Source organism: Camarhynchus parvulus, chromosome 4, assembly GCF_901933205.1.
Source record: "Camarhynchus parvulus chromosome 4, STF_HiC, whole genome shotgun sequence".
Lineage (NCBI taxonomy): Eukaryota > Metazoa > Chordata > Aves > Passeriformes > Thraupidae > Camarhynchus > Camarhynchus parvulus.
Window position 1 is genome coordinate 56,336,542 of NC_044574.1, and position 20,156 is coordinate 56,356,697.

Genomic DNA, 20,156 nt, shown 5'->3' on the forward strand with positions numbered 1-20,156 from the left:
TATGACCAAAGCTAAATGAAATGTGAGCCAGTGAGTTCACTTTGATATTTCAGCTTTTGGATATCCTGCTGCTTTTATTATGCAAATTAACTTTTCAAAGGGTGGAAGAGGAGAAGAGGATCTTCAGGAAGCACTATTATTCATTCACATTTCTCCACCTTCATGCTTCTTGGAGACACTGGCAGCAAGAGGCTGACCTAGTATTTAACTGTGTCTAGTTATCTTATTAGACTCTCAAATCATTAAAAGAAAATTTAATAAAGATTCCTTTGAGACTAAAAAAGTGGCTTAGAAATGCAACTTTGAAAATCATCAGTGGCAGACATTTTTATCTAACCTGCATGTGATTTTTTTGTGGTGGCTTGGGGCTTTTTTGGGGATGCTAAGTCAGTGATGTGGAATTGGGCTTTGCCTCACATGTCCAGCAGTAAAAACTTGCTTGGTTGAACCTAACTTAGTGTCTTGCTTTGGGGACATCCAAGGCAACTGGATATGCTGCTGTTTCTTGTAATCTTGTGGCTGCTGTGCAGCACCTGGTTTCAGTAATTATTTTAAACTGTTTTTATTTTGTATTTTAAACTCTAGAACCATGGTGAAAGAAAAATTAGGTAAAGCATAGTAATCTAAATCTGTGATATTGTCAAAGGTCTATATAAATATAAATAAAGGTGTATATAAATATACTTAGTAAGAACATATTACATATTTCATTATATTACTTTATTGTGAGTATATAGTTAATGGAAGATGAGACATTGTCCAGACATGACAGTTAAGGGCCTAGAAGAAACAAATAAGCAAATAACAAATAGTTCACCATAAAAATATGACTAGCTATCTGTTTTCAGCAGCAGCTTACAATCAGTGCAGGAGGACAGAGGCTCGCCAGATGGCTTTGCCATTGCTCCTGTGCCTAGAGAGGTGTGCTGGCTGCTCCCACAGCAATAGGGCTCAGCCTCCATCTATTCACAGTATCACAAGAGCAATGGCAAGTGCCAGGGTTGAAAAACATTTTCCATTCCTCTATGGCATCCCTTCTTTCCTCTGGTGATTAACTGGGACAATGACCTAGTGCTCACTCAGTAATGCCACACTGATTTATGTTAACATGTTAATAACCAGAAGTTTATTTTACTTTTGCTTCATCTTACTTTGACTAAATATTTTGGCTAAATTTCTTTGACTAAAATATGTTGGTTGGTCTTGGATCTTATGTAATATTTAAGCAGTGATAAGTTCCTCTTAAAATGACAACATTTTTGACGTAGTGAAATAAGGATGCTTTACCTTAAATTTCAGTTTATCAGTTAAGCAATTTTCAGTTTGATATCTTGGATTTGTTACACAAAGTACTTCAGCATATCCATCAGGGAAGTAGAATGGTCCAGACTAATTACTTTGCTGAATCTGGACTCTAAAACATAACCAAAAGCTCTTAGGTTGGTGCCATAAATATGAGACCTTTATTGCAAAGCAGAACACCTTTTAATGAAATAAGCCAAAGCCCAGTGAAATCAGTGGAACGATATCTATTGACTGCAATAACTCACTACCAGACAAAATGTCAACTGCAGTAATTTTTTTGAGATTGCATATGTGTTGTATAATCAGAAATGAAGTTACTGAACTGGCACAAAAAATTACCCCTAAGATTGAAACTTCTATATCAATCACAGAAAGCTTCTCTGTTATGAGAGTAAGAAATCTTGTGGTTTTTATAAATGATGTAATCCAAATACAAGATGCCACTGATATTTGGGAAATGGGGGTCAACAATTGCTGTCAGTATCTGTACACAAAGATTTATCTTATTTTGAGCCACTGCTAGTTACTTACTTCTGAATGTGAATGCTTTTTGGGAGATATTCTGTATCTTCTCCAGGCCGAAACTGTGGGTATTCATTTCTTGCCTTTTATTTAGTACTGTTTTGCTCTTTGTTTGAAAACTTAGCTTCATGGTGACATATTTTCTACTTTCTTTACTAAACATGCTGAACTGTAGCCTCTATGAAAACCTGAAGTAATTGCAGAGCCTTTTCCTTTTGGAGTTGGGAGCAGCCTGTATTTCTACTGATTCCCTTTGTCTGTGTCTAGTTGCATTCTTTTCATTTTTTTTAGTTGCATTCTTTTCAGACTTAGTTGTTGTGCTGGTCTTGCTTATAGTGGGTTTTCTTTGATGGAAAATAAATGTCTAACAGATACATTTGTATCCATAGAGATTCTTTTCAGTACTTTGATTGTGCAAATAGTTTATCTAATATTAACTAATATTTTATCTGATTAGATAATTAATGTTTTAATGTTGCAGCATTACTGTCCATTTCTGTTGAATAGACAAGTTTGTTTGGTGTTGATAAGAGTAAAATATTAAAACAATGATCTGCCTTTTTTCCCCATTTTCTTCTATGTCTACTCATTGCAGATATTTCATTTTCAAAATATGTAGGTTCAGTGATTTTGTTGATCTTACTTTGCCTATTTTAATTTATTTTTTCTTTTACTATTTTTTAATATTTAATATTCCTAATATTTGTCTTTTCCCTTTTTTTTTAAACACAATTGCCAGTTATGTAAACTATTTATCCATATGTGAAGTGCAGGGAAAAGCAAATTATTGTGAAGTATCTACAAACTTTAGGTAGACTGTGTGATGAACTGGCTATTTCCTTTATTCAGTACTTGTTCGTTGTAAGTTTGCACTGTAGCCAGTGCAGGTTTATAGTGCATGTGCAACTGGTCCTAAATCAGCCAGTTTGGGTGCTGGGAAGGGTAAAGTCCCAGCAGTGTGGGACTCTCTGTGAACTGCACTAAAAATGGGTTGATGCCCAGCTGGTGCTGCTCCCACTGCATGCTACCATGGCTATTTTAGGAGTTGAACTTGTGATGATCCTTGTGGGTCATTTCCATGTCAGGATATTTTGTGATTCCATGATTTATTAGCAGTGCTCAGGATGGCTTTTGTAAAGCTGAACAGGCTGCACTCTGAAATTACTCATAATTTAATGCAGGAATGCTAAACCTATTCCCCCTTGTGGGAATGAAGCTTGCTTTCCATATTGCTGCAGGTAGTGTGAGACCTGACTTTGGACATTGATGATAAAAATTTGCCATCCTCTGATATCGATGCAGGGCATCCCTATTGGAGGGAATAATGTGCTCTGACTCCATGATTCCAGAAGGCTGAACAATGCTTTATTAAGCTAGGCTATATTACACTAACACTATATTAAAACTATATTAAAAAGATACTATATTAAGGATACTAAAGAAAACCCGTAACTGTCTTCAGACGGTCATGACACAGCTTTGATCCAATTGGCCAAGCAATCCAAACAACCATCAGCAGAATCCAATTAACAAATCACTCTCGGTAAACAGTCTCCATAACACATTCCGCATTGCCAAACAACAGGAGCAGCAAGTAGAGATAAGAATTTTCTCTTTTCTCTCTGAGCTTCTCAAGGAAAAATCCTGGGAGAGAGAATTATGTCTCTCTCTGTTCAGAGCATGTGAATACCACACTCTGAGACCTGAAGGTATTTGGATTTCGTGTCCAGGTCCAGTACAAAACAAAGAAAAGAGCCAAGCCATCAAAGACTGTCCTTTTCAAAGGGGGTTTGCTCTCATGTCCTTATTAATCTGTCCCTAAATTTCACAATGTCCTCCAGTGTGACATATACAATTGTAGCACTGGCAGTTTTCAGATGGGACTTTAATGAAGGGGTTGCTTTGTTTTGAACTTTTTGATGAGCACTAATGCATCAAGAATGTGCATATCTGACAGTACAAAGTGAGCAGGACACAGACCTATGCTTGCTCTCCGTCAGAGAGGTTTTTTAATATCTTGCCATTTGATGTGCTCCATTGCACTGTAGAGGATGTAGAAAAGCTGTAGGTTCAGTTTCAGTATGAGTGATCTAGCAGTATATATGGAGAAGTAGCTGTAAATCCAGGAAAGGTATTAAAGTAACTATCCCTTCAAATTTGAGAAAAATGCTAACTGAATTCTTCCTGTGTACCTCAGTAAATTTTCAGAGTGCCTTTCTAATATGTTTATTTATGGAAAGGCCATTGAGGCAATTACAGTAGTTATTCCAGCCTGCCCATAGACCTCCTTATACTTGATTTTGCACAATAGGTAAAGAAATGAGAATTTCATGGATATGTTTTTCAACTTACCATCTCCGTGTTGCCGAGACTGATGGTATTCCAGAGCTGGTGCCTCTGAACTTTACTTCAGGGGACAATTGCATATGAGTCCAGTCCCTGAATGGTGTCATTTTTAGTGTTCCCTATCTGCAGCTGGTGATAACTGGATGTTGGAGGTTTTTGCAAAGACACCAGTATCTCCTGGCTGTTCATTCTGTGAGCTCCTTGAATATACCTCATCTGAATACTAGTGCTGAAGAGCACTTCACAGAAGGTCGATGGAATCAAACATAGGATTGCATACACTTGTCACAGTTACAGAAATTTGAGTAGTTATGCAAAGACACATGCTTGCAAGGACTGCTGCATGTTTACAAATCTGTACACACTTACTAATCTGAGCTTTTCTTTCTGTGAATTGCACTTAGAATTTGTGGTGCATTTTGCCAGCTGAGGGAATCCCAGATGTTGCATTGCTGGCAAACAGTGCTGCTGCTTTGTGCTGCTATGAGTTTCAGGAGGGACAAGAAATCAACATGGGAGCAAATGGGAGCTGAAATCTTTTCAGATGAGGGATGTAAGAGAACTCTGGGTGCTGTAAGTAGAGACAACATCTGTCTGTTTGGCAGTGAAACCTAAGGCCTGTGGGGTGGCATTTCTAAAATCTGTCACAGTAGTAGACATTGAGCTAGGGTTGACATGAAATGAGAAACAGGGCATTATCATGGTGCTTTCATGATCTAAAGCCACATTCACATTTGTAATTAAATACATCAGATGGATCTCTCTCCTTAAGGCATCATCTTTCTTGAAGAAGAAGGTATTTTCACAGTATTTTCCTACATGTAGCTGACAATAGTTTACCTGTTCATTACTTACTTAGTGTGAAGAGAAATGAAGGAATCTCAATACACTCAAGATACTTAAACAGAAGTTTTCCTTCAAGATAAGACCATTGCTGATTGGGCTGTGAATGTTGTAAGAGAAAAATACCTGAAGAAATTGGAGAGAATTGTAGCTTATCCCAGGTTGTATAGTTGTGACTTCTGACACTTGCAGGATCTATATAAATATAAGGGGGGATGTTCCTGAAGTGCAAAGGCGCAGTGGTCCATACTCAATGTGGTGTATCATTAGGACTGTGAATACAGCTGCAAGCCCATGAGGGGCTCATTAGTGGAGCAGAGTGAATTTTGGTACTTAGAAAGGAGACATGTTCCTTCCTCAGCAGATAATTACATGCCTTGCAGGTGTGGGAGTGTAGGAAACCTTAGAAAGTTTTGTCACCCTCATGACTTACGCTATGCTATGACAATGACAAGTCCTGACTGATAGGACTTCAGGCAGCTTGAACACTGAAGCTATATCAAAGTTTTGGATTATGTATATTTTTTCTGATACTAAGTCCTTTGCACCTAGACCTTGGTTTCCTTCCCTCCCTTTGAAGCTGACAGGCAGTACCAAAAATAATTCTTTTTTTCTGCCCTCACTTCTGGTGAGGTCCTTCAGTCTGTCAGGCCATTGTTTTTCAAGAGCACATGTAGGAATCCAAGGTTTATGTTGTTTTTTAAGTTCACTTAAAAACCTCAAACAAACCAACCAAAGAAAAAAATGTAGTACAATACACTTTTTTCATAAATTAACCTCTCCACCCCAGTTTCCCTTATTTTTTTCTCCTTGGTGAAAAGTGATTGAGTTATTTTTAAAAGAAAGACTTGTCTGTCCAAAACCAGACCACATATTCTCAGGCCAAAACCAAGATGTGTGGTTGCCTCTTGGAAATCAAACCAAGTACAATCTTTAATGAGCTTTTACAGCTCTATTTTTTACTGCATTCAAATCTTGTACTGGTTTATAAACATGACCTATTGATGTTGTCAAGAATAGCTTCCAAACATTTTGTCCAATCTTTATTCTTAATAGCTCTTGTATAACCTGCGCTACCAGGTGCTTCACAGTTTCTCTAGGTCAGAGCAATTCTGAATTATATCTGACACCCACTTTGCAGTAATTTTACCAGATGTAATGGTTGTGACAAAAAGCATTCTACTGTGAAACTCTGCATAGTGATAGAAGTACCTAACTGCTTCACAGCAGTGTGTTTCAAAATAGGCTGGTTTAGGCAATGCCATAGAAAGAAAGCAAAAAGAGTCCATCTCTCTTTTTGTCTCTCTCCCTTTTGCCCTTCTGCCCCAGCTATCAGCTGTTAAAACTGTTCCAGTCTTCATCTTAAGTAAGTGCCATTCAGTGTTTCTTCAGTGAGCAGTGATTGATTTGGATTCATTAGAAGCAACTTCTTGCAGTGAGCTTACATTATTGTACACATGAGAGTTAATAGGTACAAGTGTGGCAGCATGGATTCATACCTATAGTGCAATGAGGAAAGAAATAATAATTAAATGGTGAAACAATAATGAGTTTATTTCCCTCAGTGGTGTTAAGTTTTTGCATATATTCATAGTTCAATCTGTGTGATTGCAAAACACTACTTAGTTGCCCTTGCTGACGAGAAATGTGTTGGCTAGTAAGGGATTCTTTTGTCTTGCTACTTCAGTTCAAAACATAACTTCTGTTCTTTAGGCACTGGGATTTTGCACTCAGAGGGGTTGGATAATGCCCACTGTACAGAGAAAGCCCCTGTGTAATCTCAGTAGAAAAGGACAGTGGAAAGACAGACTCAACACATCATTGTAACCATCTTTGTGAAAGGCAGCCTGTTCTTCGTGTTGAACTGTGCCTCAAATGAAGTGCATGTCGGCTGCTCTTGGATGGGAATTTCAGCAACTTGACCTGATGAAGGATGTCCTGCCCACAGCAGGGAAATTGATTAGATGATTTTTGTAGATTCCTTCCAACCCAAACTATTCAAGGATTCTATGGTTCACTCTTAAATGTTTAGCAGTCATTCTGATCATCAGGTTTCACATCCAAGTAGCAACTTGGATACTTGACTTGGGCCAGCCTTTGGGAGGACAATCAGATGGACAGTGTACAAGTTGTATTCTTGTCAGCTGTTGCAGCATCAACTGAAAAGTTGTCTAGAGAAACTGGATGTCAATTCTTACTATTGAAAATGGTTTAACACTTTTTATGCAGGTCTTTTCTTTGCACTTTTTCAGCATTCTGTGTCACGTGGTCATGTTTGCATAAAAACAAATATGTTGAAATGTCTTATTACAGAGTGTCTCTGATATACTGGGGCAATTTCTGGTGAATAAAATCCTGTCCTGTAAGCCAGTGCCCTGCAGTTGCTCCTTGCCATGTGCAATTTTTTCTCAAATTAAGCCAAGAAGATTTCAGTAGCCCACCCCCCCCCATATGTATTCATAAGGGTTGCAGTAGATTTATACACTGACTAGATTTTAAAAAATGTTTGCTGTGCAGTGCTCATGGTCACAGTGTAGATGAGATATTGTCTGTGTTTTGGCTCTGCATTACACCGAGCTGACCCTTAGTTAATGCTGCAGAATTTTATGTCAGTGGAAATTTCTCTCAGGAGATTAATTGTCCATGCTGCTGGCATACCTTTGCTTGGACTCTTCACTCTTGTATGGTGATTCAGCCTTCAGTAGCAGTGACTGACACCAGCCACCAATGAACCTGCTTTTCCTCCCACTGCAGGAACTGCTAGAGTTTCCTTTAAAGACTGGTGATAGAGGAAGGCTCTTTTCAAGACAAGAAACTATTTGAATTTATGGCTACACATTGGTTAAATAAGCTCATGCCTAGGTCTGCCTTTCATTTTTCATGTACTCAGAAATCATGAGTTGAAGAGATTACTGGGTCATTTTGTTTTTAAATGAAAAATGTTTGTATGATCTTTCTTTTTTGACCTTCTGAGGCTATTGAATATGTTCTTTGTTGCCTTTCTGCAACTCTGAGGAAGAGAAGCATCTTTTAAATGAAAGATAAAATTCTTAATCTGAAGCTTTGAGAAAAGCAACAAATACCATTGGACTTTGTGATACCAATACTTGTCACAATAGCTGCAGTAAACATAGGAGAAGTGAGCAAAGGCTGGCCCTGTTGGGTAGTGGATCATGTCCTTTGGAGGACACTACATGCCTGAAGTTGGAAGGGCTACACTGTGCTATGGATTTAAGCAAATAATTGAAACATTTCTTTTGCTGAGGATTATTTATAATGGCAACAGAACTCTGCTTCTTTGCTGGTAGTGTTGGCCTTCCCATTAGAGCCTTGAAATTTATCTAAGGAAGACATGTGATAAATTTTGTGGAGTTGCACAGGTCACATACCTTTTCTCCTTTTTCCCTTCTCCTCTTCCAACTCAGTGCAGAATTCCTGCACATTCAGTTTCCATCCAGTCAGCGGCAACAGCTGCTTTGTGCCCTGCTGACTCTGTATGTCTCTGAGAAGTTCTGCTTCAGGAGTTGTCTCTTCCATTCCCAGGAATGGAAGTGCTTCTGCTGTGGAGCTGGTGTAGTGTACAAGTAATTTTATTTTTATCTTCATTGAAATGCAGCTGGGACTAGGCATGAATGCACTAAAAGGTCTTGGAATGGAAACATCTTTCTGTGGCTGGTATAATGTGCCTTTCTGGTTGAGAGTTGGAAGCATCCATCTTGCTTTTTAAACATGCCATTCATTATTGCTGCTGCTGTGAATTTCATTTGTACATCTCTTTCAACATATGGACTGATAAACTGCATCCTGCTTAACAATAGGATAGAGATTTATTTTTTATGTCATCTTTGAATGTTGTTCAGGAGTGATTAGCTATTGAACAGCACATGCTGACCAGACTAGAAAAAGATCTGATTATCTTCTCTAACCATTCAAGGATTGCAGGTAAGCTCTGTGTACCAAAAAAAAAACAACCCCCCAAAATCCAAAAGATTGTACTATGTGCTCAGAGTATCACTTTCAGACATCAGTTTGACAGCAAATGCTGCCTGGTTCTTTATGTCTGAAGACAATTTTACTAAATGAGATAGGCTTAATTTCTAAACTTCATTGAAATGTTAAGACTAGTCCAGAGCTTATGCCCTTTCTGCAACGCAGTGAAATTGTTTGATTGGTAGTACATGGCTGTTAATTTGGGGAAAATCTGTTCTACATACGACAGATGGATGTGTGTCTCATAGAAGAATGGGCCATTTTACAACTTACAGACTAGGTTGTTCTGCAATAATGTGGGAATAGTAACTCACAAATATGAATTTATTTGTCTTTTGGTCTATCTTTGATGTAGGACCTTCTGTTTAAAGTCTATCACCACCATTTTAATTGAGCAGCTTTCAGGTATTGTTTGGATTATACAGAGCTACAATTATAATAATACACACTGTAAAAGAAACAGAGGCAAATGATAAAAGTTCATTGACCTCTTCTGATCAGGTTGATTAGACCTGTTTCATCAGGTTATGGTAATTCAAATGCAGTGGCTGTTTAAGATGATATTTGGCATGTGTAAAGCAACTGACACAAGAGGGTACTAAACACACAAGCTCTTCATTAACTGATAAAACTCTCAGACTTTCTGGAGGAAAACATCATGGGAGTCATCATAAACCCTGATTAACCTTTCTACCAGCAATTAAATTGGTGTATAAATTTGTTGTGAATTCTTGCATATCTTTGTGAGCCTTGCATACTGTTGAGCACTGTTCTTCTGATGCTACAGATTTTATTCTTTGTAAACAGGAATTCTCCACTGACTGTAATGTAAATTGCAAGGACATGTTGCATTGTGAAGAACAAGTTATGAAAATATCTGTCAGAAATAATTACAGTTGATCCTGCTGTCAGGCAGGAATATAGATTGGATAATTTACTGGTGTCTTCCTCAGCAGTATTTTTTATAGCACTGTTATCAGGAATATTAGAATCTAAAATCACTTGTAAGGAGGATAAAAAAAGGAAAGGAAGAGTTATTGATCTTCTCTTCTACTCTTGACTTTGCCTGGTGGTTTGTGGCATGGGCTTACTCGTGCATGCCTGTGTAGAAAGCAGAGTATGATCACTGATACTGTTTTTTGAAGATTCAGAGGCTCTTGAATATACAAATCCTGTTTTTCAGTATCATGTAAGGGTGTCCTAAAGGCCTCAAACAACTGTTCGCTCCTTTTGAAGTTTGTATCCTAAATCAGATTTGGCACATTGTACAAACCTTTGTAGGAACCTGAGGACACCTGGAAGTAAATGTGCCCTGTGATGGTCTGAAGGGTGTATTTTGCCAAGTTGTCCATGCAAGTGACACTTAAGCATCTTGCAGAGTGAGTAAATGGGAGAAGCTGCAAGGCTATTGATTGCCCTTGTCCTCCCTCCCCTGCTCTATAGATTATGAGACCTGCTACAGTTGTTCAGGACAGCAGGGCAAAAGAGAAAGATGGAAATGTATAGCTGGCAGGTAGGTTGGTAAACAGCTTTTGCAATTTCATGAGTTTGGTAGAAATTGAAGTGTCAGTATTATTCTTAAACAGTGGACAGCAATACATATTTCTAATGTACCCTCTCCTCACAGATATGCAGCTGATAAGATTTTATTGATTTCCTCCCTTAAATTTCTACTCCTGATTACTTCAACACTGATGTTTTTAATTTACCTCTCCTCGGAAGGTTTCTTTATTTCTCCAGATCAGGAGTTGTCCTTTTCAAATAAGCCTTCAAGTCTGTGCAGAAAGAAGATGCAGGATGTGGACTCCTTAAACTTGTCTAATGGCACATTTAAGGAATAATGTATTTCTTGTTTATTTGCCTTTTGAAGAGCTCTCTATACCTAAAGGCCCATAGCAACAAAAATGTTCTCTGCCACTGGCAGGTATCTGCCTATCACAAGGCATCATAGTGATCTTCAGGCTTTTTTAATCCAACAGACTATGGCAGTACATGAAAGTACTGACCTTGGAAAAGCTGCAGAGGGTTTAAAAAAACCCAGCTACTCTAATGAGAGAAAATGGACTACTTGGTATCTGTGCTGTTTTGACCTGGAGCATGGTAAAATGGAGCAAACAATCCCAAAATGAACTAACTGACCCAACTGAGACCAGGTGAGGCTTCCTTAACCCTGCCTGTGTTTAACTTCTTTGACAGCTGTCTTCCACTGGGACAGAGGTGGAACTTCGACAGACTGCGTGTGTTGAGCAGTGCTCCCCAGATTTGCAGCTCTCCCCAGGAAGACCTGACAACAATTGCAAGTGTGTCACCTGGACAAAATGTAAAACTTCGCTGTCAGACTATCCTATCCCTGGTAAGGCATCTAAGGCCACCTAATTACTGATGAAAACAAGCTTAATAAAAAGGAAAATAACCTGTAAAATAAGGGGACTACTAGGACATGTCATCTGTTTGTGAAATGTTTACATTAGGCTGTGATGAGCATGCTGTAAAAATTCCATGCAAAGTAATAGGAGGAAAACTAGTGCTGGAAAAGAAACACTTTCTAAAGGTGTTCTGTTGGTTGGTTTTAGACATTGTTTTTAGACTGCCTCCTCTGAGGGAGAACTGGTTGTGACCGTATGTTCATTTATGAAAAATGCCTATATGTGTTAGGACAGAGAAGGTTTTGATTTGCTCTGTCAATGAACCCTGGAAAAAATATTGAAATGAAGATATATAGGTATAGATGACAGCTCTAAGCCTGGACAGAATGGGGAGGCAGACCTATTTAGCTGCATATCTTACAGTGGAGTTTCACCACTAAATCTAATTCTAATAATATTTCTCTTCTGTAAGAATGACTGTGCAGCTGTGGATCCTATGCAAAGCCTTATGCACATATTTCCCTCTGTGGTCTAGAGAATGTTGCACATGCTCATATTCCCTTTAGGCCTGTATTTTTTTTTTTTTTCCAAAATCAAGGTCTCAATACACTTGTAAAATTCTCTGTGTAATATGGATGTGTAGTAATAAGTAGAATAATAGTGCAAATGTTAATATTAAAGATGAGTTAGCAGTACCCAGTACAATGTGACTGTTCTTAGGTCATCTTTGAATGCCCATGAATTAATAAAAGATGATTAATTGTTATAATGTACTAAAACACTAAGAAGGACTAAAGATAGTTCTGAATGACATTCTGTGTTAAATTAATTTGCTAAGCAATGCTGAGAACAGCTGCAGAAAATCACAAAGCATTCTTGTATCTTATGTAGCCTACTTTTTTTTTCCGCCCAAGTGAGTGATTTACTTAAGTTTAACTTGTTTGGGGTTTTTTGTGGTCCTTTTAGTTTGATAAACATAGTCAATTAAATTCATGATAGGATGTGACTGGGTAAACCCAGTTTCCTAGGAACAGATCCTACTGGAGGTACAACTGTTGGCTGCATGTTAAGTGAATGCACAGGAAATTGGAATAAATGAGGATTTTAATGTTTGAACTTAAAGCTCTTTTCCAACCTTTAGGATTCTATGACTCTGTTTCCATTTCTGGGTCCCCAGTATGCCATGTTAAGATGACCTGCCATTAAACAATGCTTGGCTGTTGCTGGAGAGGAGGTGTTGGTGCTGTTCCAGCTGTTCTGCCTGGAATCCCTCTGAGGTCAGCTTGGGAACACCAGTGCAGAGCCTGTACCAGGATTAATTTTGATGGGAACAGCATTGTCATGATGATGTTGGGGGTCTGTTCATACCTGTCTAGGAGAGATTAGGGAAGAGACAGAACTGATCATGAATCTGTGTTGTGGAAGAGTTGATGGCAATTCAAAATGCAAGACAGACCCAAACTGAACTTATTAAGATTTCCATGTTCTGACTAGATTAGTACAAGAAAAAGCCTTTTTTCCCTTTTCACTTTATGTCTAGTGAAGCCTTGCTCAGTACCAGGGTTCTCTTACAACAACAACAACAACCAGCAAGAAGTCACTGAAATGGTGGAGCTGGCAGTTTATGGCTAAAGACTAAGGAGGATTAAGGCTGAAGCATGCGGGCTCCATGCCTCCCCAGAAGTAATTTCTTGTACATTTTTGGTAGTTTCAATGTGCTTAATAGAAAACAAAATGAGTCCTCTTCTCTGAGACCACAGTCTGTGTTGGCTAGATGTACAGGGCTTACATTTCCAAGGAGGTCGGTATTTACATAGCTTAGAGGTGAAAAAACACTGAAATTCTCACCATACATGGGTCAAAATATCTTAAAGTGTGCAGAAGCTGTGAAAATTCTTTATGTCTTAGAACTGAGGATAAAAAGCACACTTCAGCACAGGAACATTTTCAATATGCTGTACTGGATCATGAAATCCTGCCATTCACAAAATCTGTATCTGTTTCACATACCTAGTCTGCCAAACCTGTTCCATTCAGTTTAGAATTTTTTAGTGTTTCTTGAGACACAAATTTACATGGTCAATTTACATTTTTCAAAGTTAGTATCTTCAGCTGTAAATTCTGAAGACATGCTACCTGCAGATAAAATGTTGCTGTTAATCAGAGAGCCTGAGAGATTGTGAGAGGAAACTGAAATCAAGCACAGTTTTTGAGTAGGACTGAGGTAGGCTCAGTTGCAACTCAGAACTAATCTGCTGAAATTATTCCCTCTTGTTCTTTCAAATAATGTGTTTTATTTGAATTACATAGCACAGGGCACTGAGCCCCTGTGTGAGCAAAGTAAAGACAGCTGGCACAAGGGATTAATAGTGATGCTTCTTTATTGCAGAGGTTTGGCCCTGTAATTTAGAGAAATAGGCCAGTCATGAGAAGGAGAACAGGGCAGCATTTTCCCTGCTGTTCTGTTGAGGCCAATAAGTGGCATTTCTGCTCATTGAGTTTCAGTTTTGGAAAATGTTTGAACAGTTGTGTTTATATTGTGTATAATGCACATACCTATGTATATTTGTGAAAAATCAATAATGGTATAAAATGCCTGCCTTCAGTTTTCACCCCTTTTGTGTAAATCAGGGATGAAATGTTTTTATAACATTGTGCCTAAACAAAACCTCCAACTTTAAACAAAAACCAAAGGAAAGATTTACAAACAAAATATATTGTGAAAGTAGCATCTGCTTTGATAAACAATGCATTTTGCAAGATTGTTATTCAAGCTGATGGCCTATTGAGATTAAAAAATAAAAACTAAAAAAAATTACAGTATTATAAAACACCTTCTTGTGAGGTCTGAATCTGGTGTAAGATTTTATCTTTTGTTTGTTTTTAAGGCTCCAACTTGTGTATTGGTAGTTGTAAGTACTTAAATTACACAAAATCTCAGCCTTCTTCTTTTTCATGCCCTAAAGAACAGAGAATTGAGGACAAAGAGGATCAGGGGGACACAGAATGATTGATAGAGAGTCTTTGTACTCATGAAGAGAGGCAGGGCATGGTTACTTTTATACCTACATTTACAAGGGCTTTAAAGGCTCATCCTGCTTCAAAAACATCATGTTCCTTTTCCTATATCCCATCATCATTCACCAATTTCTGCCCAGCCTAAGTTAAAACTCCCTGCCATTCGAAAGAACATGAAATCTCTTGTTATTATTCATGTATCCGTTTGATTTCACACCAAAACCCAGAAATGTGTTGTAGGGAAAAAAAAGATTATAGAAATACAAGATTTCACAGAGAAGTGTATCAGCTTATTCAGCTGCTCATTTCTACTCCAATATGTTTGGATTTGAAAAGGAAATGCAAAAAAAGAAAGCACTGCAAGAAAAATTGGATTTTGTTCCTTTGTTTCTTGGAAACAAGGATGGGTTTCTCTTGAGTCTTCCTTGACAGAAACACAGTCAAGGAAGACTGTTTCTGTTAAGGAAGACTTAAGAGAAACTTTTGTTTTGTTTAGGAATTTGACCTTTCCTATTTATATTAATTTTCAGTAGGTGGATTAAGGCCAGGCATCCAAGCCACTATTCCTGACTGAGTGAACATATAAGTTATTTTCCAGTGCCTTTGTTTTATTATCTGTCAAATGTTTGTGGAGGAACTCCTGACGTCTTTACCAAAGAACCTATTTTTGTAAAACATTTAGATCCTACTTTTGCATGGTGCACCATACTTGGAGAGGGGAGAGGTCTAAACTGTGTGGTTTTATCACCAAGTTTGCAGTAAACAGCCAATTACCTTGGAAATACATTTACTGTGCACATTATTGCAAGGGGTTTATGTAGCATAGGGTGTGGAAGCCATCCTGTAGTCTACAGGAGGCTGGAAACCATGTGAAGAAAATTTCTTGTCTAAATTCAGCTATTTTTTGTGGACAGAGAGTCATTTTTGTGCTGAGCAGCTTTGTGGCATTCATTGCATGTTGCAGTAGCTCACACTACCATTTTGAAATGGAGAAGAGGAATCAATCAGCTGTTTCACAGTGGGATAATGCCTTGCAAGTGATGTCAGGTCAGTTGGATTTAAGTTGATTTACCTCATGTTTAGTGTCTATGGGAACTGGAAATGATATCGGAAAACACTTAGGCTCAGTCATATCTGATTCTCTGAGCATCTGTTCTTGTTTAGGAGGCAGGCTCAAACTAACTTGTGATACAGGGAATTAGTGCCTTTCTGTGCAGTGTTTTCAACTTGGCACTGAAATCAGGCAGCAGAGCTGGCTGGTTGTGCTTTCTGGACATGTGGCCTTTGTGAGGTTCAAGAGAACAAGGAAATATATGAATATATTTTTTATATTTATGTATTTTATGTATACATATTTTTCATAATATATTGTACCTGTTTAGAAGTCTAGAAGATAGCAATAGAGTTAAAGTAAGCAAGGTGCTGTAGCTTCTGCCCAGCTCAGGAGAGTTTACATTTGTAGTTGAAGTATAAAAGCAGGAGGAGGTGACTTCAGCTACCCTTACATTTGCTGGTCTGTCACTCGCTCAAACTGCAATTGCCTTCTTGTGGTGCGTAATTCCTTGCCTGCTGCAAGAAAAAAGCTAAGTGTAATTGGGATTTTAGTGGCCAACAGATGTTCCAGAGACAGAAAATGATCCCCTGCTGAGCCCTTGATAAAGGCTGCCGCCCCAAAAACTCCAAAACCAAAAATGGTAAAGCCCTGAGACCTTAATCCCAGACTCTAGAGCTCTGGCATATGACCAAGTTCTACTTTTTTTCATTCATGTTTGCATTTCTAGTTTAGGACAGTGAATGCCAGTGCTCCAGTGGGGTTGTGCAAGGGCTGTGTTGTGCTTTATGAGCATGGGCCTCCACTGAGACTAATGCAAAGCTGCACTGTCCCCATGGGAGCTCTAGGAAGCATTTATGCCTTGGGCACACACGCTAAATGGTTGGGATTTTCCTAGAACAAAAAGGGCATTTGGGTTTATATCTCCCTTAAGAGCTTTCTCTTCTTCAGATGACCATGAGCATTATGAACACATGTAAGAGGTGTGATTATTATTGCTACTGATCTGATGGCTTGTGTGCATGAAGCTTTGCAGGATGTGCAGTATTTGTGCACTCCAAGCTTTTAATCCGACTGGGATGGGTGTCAGGCAGATGGGTTGATGATTTACAGGGAATAGAACTAATCAGGTGTGAAAGGCTGGGCAAAATGAAGGTTATTTATCTTGCTATTTTCTTGTGAGCCTAAAGAAAGCTTGTCACTTTGGACATCAGAAGGTTTCTAGCTGTGGAGGAGCTCTGGTAATTGAGTCACAGTTGAAAAAGAAGCCAAAATCATAGGAAGAACAAGCTATGGATTGTAGCATTTAAAAAATTACGTAAGAAGGTTCTAAAAGGAAGCGTGTGAGAATTATTCTCGCACTTACATTTAGGTAGTCAAAAGTAGGATACAGTTGTGTTCTTGTACTTCTTAAATTCTTTAGTATAAGCATTCATGTAAAATATGTTCACCTTTTTCATGTCAGTGTACTTAATGATACTCATCTTGGGTAGTCCAGTCCAAATTCTTTCCAAGTAATACGTAAGTTTGTCATTTAAGTTTTCCTTTGATCTTTCTTCCCCCAGTGCTTCCTTGCATTACTCACCACAGAGTGCTGGTGGCAAAGACTCAAGGATGCTCAGTTTGTTCTTGCTGGTGTACACCTCACCTTATTAATGGTACTGTTTTGTGGCAGAGGAAAGAAGTCCTCAGTCTCTCTGGTGTACCCAGGTAAATTAAGCTTGTTCCTTTATGGTCTGTAGCCCCCTTGCCTTACTGGCCCAGACACCCATAGTTGTTGTGTTTGCCCTTTTTCCCAGCTCTGAGGGGAGCTGGGATACAAGAAAGAATAGAGTTTTTAATGTCATGTCATGTCACATTTGAGTTACATTCAGTACCTGTGAAAATTTTCTTTTCATATGAGGTGTTGGACATTGTATGTTTGTGCAGATTTTTAAAGCCTTTTATCCTTGTCTCTGAACCTTTGTTCCTCAGCAGAGTCAAAGTTTTCAGAAAACCTTCCTCAGCAACCCAAGAATAGGAGAGGCAGAGTCACCTGTTTGTCTAAAATGTCTGTGCTTCAGTTCTGCTTTTAATCAGTTCCAGCATTTCTGTCTAACTCTGAGGGCACCCATGCTTTGAAGTGCTGCTGTGGGCCTCTGCCTGGAAAAATCAATTCCAAATTGTTGTTTACCCATAGCAGGGAGACTTTCCCTGCAGTCAGAAAGATGTATGAGCTAGTGTCTCTGTGTCTTAGAGGCAATGAAGAGGGAGGAATTACGGAATAGCCTGTTTTGGTTTCCGCATTTTCCCAAATGATTTGTCTAGAAAATTGCAGACTTTGCCTCTTTGGCTCCTTTTTTTCCTTACTGAAGAAATTCCTATCCCCTGACTTTATCAAAGTCACTTTGTTCCAATGCTACAGAACAAAGAGAGCCAAAGAAAAGAAATTACTTTCTTGTGGTGATTACCTTTTGTATTTTAACATGCTTTTCCTTGTTTTACTTTTATTTAAGAACCTAAAGGGAGCGTGACTTGGTTTTGATCACTCCTTACCTGTCCAGTCTAAGTTTACAGGATTATGAATTTTTTCCTTATGTGCTAGTTTGCAGTTATCTGTATAATAGGAAACTAACAACAGTCTTCATGATTCTGTATTTATGCATTAATCACCTACTGTATTTCTGGTTTTGCATATGGAAAAGCAAATGACACTTGCAGGAACACCCCTTGGCAGCATCAGATATGCTTTCTTTAAATAGTTCATCTCCCACTGTTTTGTGATAATCTGGAAATTTAACCTTATTCAGTGCATAAATAATTATCATTATTATCCCTTATGCTTTGAAGAACTTTTACCCAGCATTATCTACAGCTAGACTGGAGCAAGGAAACACGCACTTTTGCTGGGTTTGTATTTGCCTGAATCAAAGGGGTGTTTCTTTCTTTAGCCATTCTACATTAGTATGACACATTCTAAATAACAGCAGCATAGGTGAATGACTACAGTCCAGCAGTAGACAAGCTGTTCTTTCCTGTCACTATTGATCATCAGAAACACAGGGTATTTTCTTACTCCATTAAGAATTTGGTTTTTTCTCATAAATTTAGGGTTTTAATCAAAAGCAGACAGAAAGTATCAAAATATTTTCTGTGTTTTGTAAAACAATATGTAACTGTCATTTGATATTAACAGCTTGCAGAGATTTTGCTATAAATCCTGCTTGCATCCTGGAGATGAGTTGTTCTAGTAGTGTTTTGTTATGGGAGTAATTAAAATTTGCAAATATTAAAGCTTAGAAGGGGGAAAAGCTTTTCAGAAGCAAATGAATGTGTATTTTCATTGTTTGAGAAATAAGCTGTTTTGTAGCTGCAGAATTTACAGTGTAATCTGCTCATGGCTGCAGCCTTGCACTCCATAACTAAGCTTCTTGCATTTTTTAGTGTTTTTAGTTGTGTGGCTAGTGGATGCACGCACACAACTATATGTAAATATAATATGGATTTACAAATATGTAAATGCAAACCAAGGCAGGGATTGAGCACCCTAACTTTGCAAATAAGTGAAGCAACTGTCCTTGTTTTGATTAGAAAGTTTGGATTATAGCTGTCCTAAGGTCCCTTCCAAGGTGAGTGATTTTTTGGCTCTGTTCCTGAATAACCTTGAGGTGTGAATTAGCTGGCCAATTACACAGCCCTTTTAAAGTTGTGATGATAAATACAGATGTTGCAGCTGAGCAAGTTATTCCACAGTCCTGAACTATTTCATATCTCCATCATGCATACTTTGATACAGGAAAGATGGGCATTGGTAGAATGTAATAAAATTTTTATCAAATAAGTAAAAGCATGACTAAATATTATTTTGGTTGCAATTTTTTTCCTCTTAAGTGACCAAACCTGTCAATTTTTCCCCTAAATTGAATCAAACTGACAGAAATTGCTGTTTACTGCAGTGCCACATAATTAAGGTACCCTGAAACAGGATCTATAACGGGATCTAAGTGCCCTGGCCTTTCATACATTTCTCCCAAAGTTAGAATTTTGCTTTTGGCTGGGATAGTAATTCTTTTTACAAGCACCCTTCATTAATGGGGTGTTTAACATGTGCAACAGCGCAGCTTGTAAGAATGAGATCCAATGCCATAGAGTTCAACTGATCAGAAATTGACTCCAAACTATTCAAATTTAAAATATATGTTCTAGTCAAATCTGATTATTTTCTTGATACTGCTTGATACAGACAGTAATCAAGTCTTTTTCTCTATGTAGTCCATAAAATATAGGTCATTTTCACCCATCATAAAGTGCTAGGGACATCTGTGTTGAAGGCAAATGTAACTGAATTTGAATTAGGTTTGGAGGTTGACTTGGCAGTTTATTAAAAATATTTTGATGTGATTCAGTACATACCTTCAGGCAGCTTTGCCACTGACATTTATCCATGGAACAGCTTTATATTGATTTTATTTTTTAATAGAGAAAAACAAAGTTCTGAGAGAGCAGAATTTTTCATTCAGCTGTGCTGACACAGGTACCTCAATTTTTTATCTTTTTCTTTTTTCCTCAGAAAGAGAAAGCAGATTAAAATCAAGTGCCAAAACAGGAAAAATGCGTAAAAATAAAAAAATATTACTTTCACTATTGTGATAAAAGTTATCTTATGTGAGGCAGGCAGTGTTTAACTGTGCTCATCTCTTTCCAAATAGCTTTTCTTTTTTTTTTTTGTTAACAGT

The 20,156-nt window shown here is 38.1% G+C and overlaps 1 protein-coding gene across 10 annotated transcripts in view; it reads left to right on the plus strand.

Annotated features, from left to right (window-relative positions):
• MAPK10 (mitogen-activated protein kinase 10) overlaps positions 1 to 20,156 on the plus strand; it is a 145,299-nt gene that overhangs the window by 38,835 nt on the left and 86,308 nt on the right. For 7 of the 10 annotated variants that reach the window (XM_030946858.1, XM_030946868.1, XM_030946860.1 and 4 more), the window contains one exon: positions 11,203 to 11,359. The exons of the other annotated variants lie outside the window; for them this stretch is intronic. In XM_030946858.1, the coding sequence (XP_030802718.1) occupies positions 11,203 to 11,359 (157 nt within the window). The remainder of the gene's footprint in view (positions 1 to 11,202; positions 11,360 to 20,156) is intronic. 10 annotated transcript variants of the gene reach the window in all.